The sequence below is a fragment of the Leptinotarsa decemlineata genome, unplaced genomic scaffold (assembly GCF_025532065.1).
Source record: "Leptinotarsa decemlineata unplaced genomic scaffold, Ldec_3_MD MMD2_P_RNA_scaffold_2, whole genome shotgun sequence".
Classification (NCBI taxonomy): domain Eukaryota; kingdom Metazoa; phylum Arthropoda; class Insecta; order Coleoptera; family Chrysomelidae; genus Leptinotarsa; species Leptinotarsa decemlineata.
Window position 1 is genome coordinate 1068476 of NW_027412529.1, and position 8649 is coordinate 1077124.

The 8649-nt window shown below is 33.9% G+C and overlaps 1 protein-coding gene across 2 annotated transcripts; it reads right to left on the reverse strand.

Moving 5' to 3' along the window:
* Nucleotides 1–2484: 2484 nt before the first annotated feature.
* LOC111504120 (uncharacterized) lies at nt 2485–8461 on the reverse strand. Of its 2 annotated transcripts, XM_023158611.2 has the most exons (3): nt 8161–8459; nt 7578–7835; nt 2485–3727 (listed from the first exon to the last, which is right to left on the reverse strand). In XM_023158611.2, the coding sequence occupies exons 1-3, from the start codon at nt 8308–8310 to the stop codon at nt 2675–2677; spliced, it is 1461 nt and encodes a 486-aa protein (XP_023014379.2). In that variant the 5' UTR covers nt 8311–8459; the 3' UTR covers nt 2485–2674. The 2 variants fall into 2 exon arrangements, with proteins under 2 accessions (XP_023014379.2, XP_074037022.1); XM_074180921.1 differs by lacking the exon at nt 7578–7835 and having other exon boundaries at nt 8161–8461.
* Nucleotides 8462–8649: the final 188 nt, after the last annotated feature.

Consider the following 8649-nt stretch of genomic DNA (forward strand, 5'->3'; position numbering starts at 1 on the left):
TGGTCTCTGGATTCACAAACATTCAACATGACACGTGAAACACAAAAACTAGTAAACCACTATAAAGCTCATAGTATCAACGTATCAGACATGTGCCTCGAGGCTCAGATGTTCTTTTAAACTATTGATGAATGAACTATAGCCCGGCAACTAACGTATATGGACAGGTAATTCATTGAAGACTTTTATAGCCTGTCTAACAATATTGTATAATCCTTTGTTCGTTCTTACCATGCTCAGGTGTGAGTCATTTCTACCCCTTGTATTATACTCATAAAACTGGTTGTTGACTAGTAGATCGTTGTTGCTTTTGATTCTTTTGTTTTTTATTCAGTATCACCCATTTTTAATGGAAACACCCCCATAAAATTTGAAGTTGTAAATCGATTTAAAATTTTTTTTTTTTAAATGTCAAGTACTAAAAGGTCTACCTTGGGACAAAATTTTAAATGTTTATTAAAGTTTCAGGGCATACTACGATATCTTTTCTGAGTCGAAAATCGGGATTTTTTATTAGCGATTTTTTTACTGAAAAAATCACTACGCCACTGGATTCAGAGTGCCTCTAAACAGGTGTGACCAAAATTTCATGAAAAAAATATTCATTATTAACAAAGTTATGACAACTCAAAAATTCGAAAACTCACACAGCTAACAGTCACAATATATAATTTTTTTATGATTTCAACAATAAAGTGCCGCCAGATGAAAAAAAAAACAAATAGCGTAAATATTTTTAATGAAAATAACGGAATTACATTCACACAATTCAACTAAAAATGAAGCAAAAATTTTTAATAAACGTAACTAATAACTAATTATTGAAATGTTTCGATCCAGTGCAACAATTAATTCTAACTCATATTCTAGTAGCCTCTACTAATCCACCACGTATTTCGATACATGTGTCGTAGCGCTTACGAATGTTTCTGATTACGTTCCTTAGTTCTTGAGGGCTAATTTCTACACATACCTGTCGAATTCCTGCACAAAGTTCATTTCTATATCTTGAGCGGTTTTTGTAAACCTTTTGTGTGAGAAGTCCCCAGAGAAAAAAATCCAAAACTGTGAGGTCTGGAGATCTGGGTGGCCACTCTATAAACTACCACGGCCTATCCAACAGTTTGGAAAATGTTCGTTAAGCCATTGCCTCACAGCTCTGGCATAATGAACTGAACACCCATCCAACTGGACAATTAAATTTGATCGTTCATGGATTGGCAGCTCGTGAATAGCCTACCAAAACTGTGTTTAAAAATTCTAGAAACCTCTGCGCATTAATGTTTTCCTCAAAAAAGAAAGGACCAATAATTCGTTCGTTCAATATCCCACACCAGACGTTGATTTTTTGGGAATACTGGCTTTTACAGTTTATTACCCAGTTAGGATTATGCGCTGCCCAATAGCGACAATTCTGTGATGACACTACTCCATTTGTAGTGAAAGTGGCTTCGTCGGTATATAATATATTTTTTAAGAAATTTCTATTGTTTAAATATTCCCCTTGGGCCCATAAACAATATTCCAGGCGTCTTGCTTCGTCGCCTTCTTTAAGTGTGTGTAAAAATTTTGGCTTGAAAGGTTAACATTCTTCGCCTTGAGACATCTCCGAATAGTTTCTCGTGGAATATTCAAATCTAAAGTGGCATTCCTTATACTGGCATTAGGATTATTTCCGAAATAATCCAAAATGATTTGATCATTCCTGTTTCGTCTTTGTACAGGATTACTTTATAACATCATTTTTGATACTGCACCAGTTTCATTGAATATTTTATTTGCCGTACCGCAGCTAATACGAGGACGATCTGTATAGGGTGTTTTTTGTAACTGTTAGCTGTGTGAGTTTTCGAATTTTTGAGCTGTCATAACCTTGTTAATAATGAATATTTTTTTCATGAAATTTTGGTCACACCGGTTTAAAAACACTCTGAATCCAGTGGCGTAGTGATTTTTTCAATAAAAAAATCGCTAATAAAAAATCCCGATTTTCGAATAAGAAAAAATATCGTAGTATGCCCTGAAACTTTAATAAATATTTCAAATTTTGTCCCAAGGTAGACCTTTCAGTTCTTGACATTTCAAAAAAAAAATATTAAAATCGGTTTACAACTTCAAATTTTAGGGGGGTGTTTCCATTAAAAATTGGCCACACTGTATATGTTCTTGCATTGCTCAAGTTTAAGTAGATATTTAATTGGGTGTAATGTCGAATTCAATTTGGTTTCTCAATTGAAAATTCATCGATATAAGAAATTTCACATATTTTTGTGTTGATCATCATGCGAATAATAAAATTTTGTGCGCCACTGTCGGTGGAGGTAAAGTCACAGTCTATCGCAGGTCTGCTCTTTCTCCGCCACCCGCGCGCCTTCGATACAATCTGTAGAAATGTATTCACTACTTTTCATATCCCAACCGTAACTTGTCTTTTTATTTAGGAAATATTTATTTCTAGCAAAATAAACGAAAAAAAAAAATGTGTCGTAGACATTAGTCTATCGAGTCCATTCATTTTTTACGTCCATGCCTAAGAATGTATCCCTAGCTGAATAATCTTCAGACTAATTATGACATCTTGTTATTAAAAAGTGAATATTGTGTTTCTGAAGATCAACGAATAATATCGTTATCATACATTTGACACTATCTGATAATACTGATTTCAGTTCACCTATACCTTCACCTTTTTCTGTGCCATGTTGGATGTGGTGTGGACGTTTTTCTTCGCATGAGTATTCATATGCCTTTGCAGCTGATAATTGAGAGTGAAACGCTTCTCGCACAAGTCGCATGCGAACGGCTTCTCCCCGCTATGAGTGAGCACGTGCCTTTTCATCGTCAGCTTGAAAGTGAAGCGCTTATCGCAGAACTCACACTTGAACGGTTTTTCTCCGGAGTGGGTGAACAAGTGCCTGTTCAAATCGTTCTGGCCGATGAACCTCCTCTCGCAAAGATCGCATTTCAGTGGCTTTTGCCCGCTGTGGGTGAGTAAATGCCTCTGCAGGAGCGCTTTGCCCGTAAATCTAGACTCACAGCTGTCACACTTGAATGGTTTCTTCGTCTCTCCCGTGTGGGTCAGCAAATGCCGCTCGACGTGATGCTTCAGGGCGAATCTCTTCTCGCAGAGATTGCACTGGAACGGCTTGTCGCCGATATGAGTCAGTAGATGTAGCTGCAGAGTTGTTTGGCGGCTCAAGCTCTTGTTGCAGATGTGGCATTGGAAAAGCCTCTCTCTTGTATGCGTCACGGAATGTCTTTCCAAATTATACTTCCAGTGAAATGTTTTGTCGCAGGAATCGCATTTGAATCTCTGACCCGGCTCGTGAGTTAGCAAATGCTGCTGCAAATACTTCTTGCGGGTGAAACATTTTTCGCAGGATTCGCACTTGAATTGGTCCTGAACTGTCGGATTTTCTTCAGTGTCTTGTGAGCAGAATTCTGATCCAGAAGCTGATGGTTCGTAGTCGAGTTCTTCTTGTTTTATATCGATATCTGGGTTTTTAATTACCCTCTCATCAAAAATACTTTCGTAGTTTATTTTACAAAACCTCGTGGAACCGTCATCATTCATTTCTTTTTCAATTTTTATAGGCCTGTTAAGGACAAGGACATCTTCCAGCTTCTTATTGTTGCTTAATGATGAACTGATGAAGATTGAAATCTCTTCTAATTTATCACTGCATGTCTTGCATATCGTCTGTTCAACATTGATTTTAGGTTTGACCTAAAATAAAAGAGATAATACAATATCACAATTCATTTATTGGTATTCAGGTCAAGTTATTGACAATGGACAAGTCAGATAATTACGTATACTTAGATGCTAGGGTGAGTCGAATTATAAAATAATATTAGTAACAAAATGTAATATAAATAATCAATAAATAACATTTATTTGGTACGTAGGATACATTCCTAATATGCAACAACAAAATTATAACTAACAAATAATTGATTAATATTCCAAAACTCATGACTTATGTTCTTATTAGTAATACTTTCAGTTACATTTGTTATAAATATGATGCAGTAGATCAGTTTTAAACCTTTTTAAAGTTGAAGCTGATTTTATTGAATGAGGCAATTTGTTTTATGTATCAAAACCTTTGACATATACTGAGTTCATGCTGATTTTGCTATTAGTTCTATGTATATGTATGTCAAGATTATGTCTAGTGTAATATTTGTGAATATCATAATTAAAACAAATAGATTTTTCAAGATATGTTCCAGTTAAATTATTAACAATTTTATGCACAAATATCATTGTCTGCTATAAAAGTATCTGGGATACCGAAAGCCAATTTAGGGTTGTTAACATTGTAATTATGGGAGTATATCGGTTTCCTATCAATATAATTCTCATTCCTCCATTTTGTAGCTGTGCCTGTTTGTTCAAATTGACAGATTGTTACAGTTGCGAATTCCAAATCTGACGTAACGTATGTCAGTGTTGGAGTGCCTCAAGGTTCCATGTTAGGCCCATTATTGTTTATTATATTTGTGAATGACATAAAGGAAGTATGTTTAACCTTAAATTCAATAGTGGCGTATGCTGATGATACTACATTTGGCATTAGTGGGAAAAACAGAGAATTCATAGATGTCGCTAATGAAAGTGTGGCCGAATTTCACCAGTACTGCGTGAGCAACGGACTTACTGTAAATCCTCATAAAAGTGTTTTTATGACTTTCTTACCGAAAAATATTCGTCACGATTATAGTAATCTGATAAGATTGAATGGACATTCCTTACATGAACTGAACTCAGTGAAATTCTTAGGAATAACACTGGATAGCAAGTTGACATGGGAGATACATATTAATAACATAGTAGGTAGGCTGAGCTCGGCATGTTTCTTAATTAGACAACTAAAGAATACGGTTTCGATCAGTGTCTTAAAATTGGCATATTTTGGGCTGGTTCAGTCAATATTATCTTATGGCATAATATTCTGGGGATCATCGGCACACTTAAACAATGCTTTCATTCTTCAAAAAAGGGTGATACTTTGCATGAAAGGAATACATCCCAGAGAATCGTGTAGGCCTTATTTTATTGAATTAGGCATCATGACACTACCATCTCTTTATATATATTTGTTAGTATTAGATATGGCAAATAAAAAATTGGTAAGAAATAATGAAATACATAGTTATAACACTAGGAATAGCAATCATCTTCATCAATCGTTCTCTAGACTGACAGTGGGTCAAAATTCTAATCATTATCAACAGATAAGATTCTATAATAAAGTTATAGACATTTTTGGTCATATAAGAAAGTTCAAAAAAATAAAATCTTTATTATCAGACTATTTGTTAAATATGGCATTTTACTCCACAGAAGAATTCTTAAATATGTAGAATTTATATGTTTAGTATGTATAATATTTGTATAGATGTATGTACTGGGCCTATGTTTAATTATTTAAAGTGTGTATACACATATATTATGTTCATAATTTTAATCTAATCCTATTTTCTGACAAGTCCAACAGACTCTATACATTGTTTTTCTTTTTTTTTTCTTGCAATTGTATTGGAGTTTACAGTGATGAATAAATTGATTTTGATTTGATTTGATTTATAAAATCGAAGCACAATAATCAAAGTGTGGTTGTATAATTGTTTCATAGACTAATATCTTTGTGTTTAAATACAGATGCTTTGAAATTCTAGAGTAAAAATATAGTTTTTTCGAAATTTTCTTATGTATGTATTGAAAATGTTCTTCAAATGTGAGATTGCAGTCCAGTTGAAACCCTAAGTATTTAACAGTGTTATTCACTTTTATATTTTTATCATTAATAGAAATATTTATCTGGTTTATATTGATTTTTTTATATTTGCATTTTGAAGTGGGAATCATGGCAGTAGTTTTACTCACATTCAATTTCAATTTATTAATTTTTATATATTTGTCAACTTTTTGCAAAATCACATTCATTTTCTGTACAGCAGCATCCAGGCTTATATCACTACAAGCTAATAGAGTATCGTCTGCAAACAGGTTGATAAATTCACAGTAAACATGTATATTAATATCATTCAAATATATAATGAATAGTAAGGGACCCAAAACACTTCCCTGGGGTACTCCATTATCGTTTAATATTTCATTTAAAATTGTACCATTGATTCTTACTCTTTGTTTTCTTTCTTTCTGCCTTCAAGATAGTTATTTCTCATTTCCATATATTTCTGTCGATTGTTTCGAAAGCTCTTCTCAAATCTCTCTCAAAAGCTCTCCTCAATGTACTATGTACATTGTATCGTAACTCTACCATTTTATTTTTGTACATTTTGAAATTATAAAAAGAACTGTCGTTCAGGAATTCCTTCAATACTTTTTTTGAAATTGTTGAGTAATTTAGCTTCCTTTGTGGGAGTATGCTTGTGGAGTTGTTTCCTTGCCCTCTCTGCAGGTGGCGCAGTGAACATCCCACTGAATCAACTGCAGAGAGATTCTATAACTAGCTGGAATCATTTTCATTTGGTCGTGAAACTCAGACGGTTCACACCGTTCTGAAGAAACCATGCCCGATACTGAAAATGGGGCAATCACCCCGAAACCGGTCTATCGGTTGGTCGGATCGAACAAACGAAATTAATTACTGCTTTTCATAGTGGGAAATAACTTACGACGAACCTTCCAAATCGAAGACGTTGCACAGGTGCCTGATTGTTTTTACTTCAACTCTCTGCGCTGCATTAGCTTGGTTAGTTGTTGTTTTTCCGTTGGGTATCTGCCATACGTACCTACAAAGTCGTAGGTCTGCATGAGAGGAAAGGGGTCCCCATGGTATCAAGTTACTTAACAAACAAAAAGCAAAGAATGTGAACTCTCAAGGCCAAATATAAACTGTATTGAAGCCATTTTCTTGGTTTGCATAAATTTTATGGCTGAACCTGTTACCTACTTGATTAGTTGCTCCTTGGAAGAGGGATTTTTCCTGAGTGCCTCAAAAGTATATGAAAAACATGTTTCAAACCTAATGATAACTTTTTTTAATAAATGGGATCTATTTAATGCGAACCGGTTTGGTTTTCGCAAAGGATTGTCCACAAGTCAAGCGATTACACAGTTCCTCAACAATGTGTACAGGAAGTTGGATGAAGGTAAAAAGACGCTAGGGCTTTTTATAGATTTAAGTAAGGCATTCGATCTGGTAGATCACAAAATACTCCTAACAAAGATTGAAATGTATAGAATCAGGGGAGTAACCCACAAAAAATGGTTTGAAAGTTACTTAGAGGGTAGATACTAATATGTAGAGGTTAGCTGAAATAAATCAGAATCAGAAATTGCTTCCTCGGGGTTTCTCAGGGTTCTATATTAAGTCCACTCTTATATATTATAATATATGTAAATGATTTTTATAGGGATCAGTTCGTTATGTATGCTGATGACACATCTTTATTGATAACTTTATTGGAACAACGAAATAAGCAATATTGAACAGAAAAAATAAGATGGGATTAAAAAATCAATATTTAACTGTGATTAAAAATTAAGTTTCGCTAGGAATATGCTCATTACTAAAATAAAAAGTTATTTGGAGGACACTCACATCACTGTTTGTAATGCTCTGGAACACCTCCATGAGATGTGTTGTAACTTCAAACGGCATCAAGTTACTTTGTGACAAACAGATCCAACAAACAGTTTTAACGTCTTTCCCACATTCTATTGCTTCTTCGTGGTTTTCAAGATTTTTTCTCAGCATACTATCACTACATTTTGAAAATTCGATAAACAACGATATATCTTCTAATCTGCTTATGCACTCTTTGCATATATTTCTTGGATAATGGACCGTTGAATGGACCTACAAGAAAGAATTTGCTGTTCAGATACTTCAGAAAAGAAGTATCATACCTACAGTTACTCTGTTTGACAGTATAATGATAAGTACTTCTGAAACAATGACCTTAAGATTTTTAAATTAAAGGAAAGAAAAATACTTTAAAAACAACTACTTTCACATGAACATTGAATTTCCGGAAAATCATTTTCCCGTTCAGACTGTACTCCAAATATCTGTTATGCAATTAAAACAGATAATATTGATAGGAATGCTACACAACACAAGTGAAACTTCATCATGTACATAACATTTAGTTTTGATAATATAAATATATTGAAGTACTTACATCAATGTTCGTAATGATTCGAAACTGATCCAATAGATAATCTTCGCCTTCGAATGATCTTAAGTCTCTATTCTTCAGACAAATTCGGCAGATGTTGGGAAAATCATCCAAATGTATGTCAGACTGATCATTTTCACTTTTTTCCATCATCTACCAGATCAGTTTTTCTGTTAGAATAACTATTTATATTATGAATAGAAAAGTTAGGAAATATGAAATTGAAGGCATTTATAAACATTTAAATCCCGTTTTGAAATTTCCTAATATAAACAAACCCATCTGTCAAAATACAAAGATGTTCGTTGGCAACTGTGACAAGTGATTTTCACTGTTCTAACAAACGAACAAACTATTGTTTGTTTGTTTGAAACCAGCGAGGTATACCGATCTGTCAAATCAGCTTTTCTCTAAGACGAAAAATCGGACACTGCTCTACTGAAAAGTTTTGATTTAGTACATCAGATGTCACGTCCAATATTAATGAATAAA

Bases quoted from the DNA above. Each gene is read 5' to 3' on its own strand.
- LOC111504120 (XM_023158611.2), bottom strand. From the start codon at position 8,310: ATGATGGAAAAAAGTGAAAATGATCAGTCTGACATACATTTGGATGAT. The intron at 7,836-8,160 runs GTAAGTACTTCA...TCTTTCTTGTAG, and splicing joins GAATCATTACGAACATTGAT to GTCCATTCAACGGTCCATTA. The intron at 3,728-7,577 runs GTGAGTGTCCTC...CTTTTATTTTAG, and splicing joins AGAGCATTACAAACAGTGAT to GTCAAACCTAAAATCAATGT.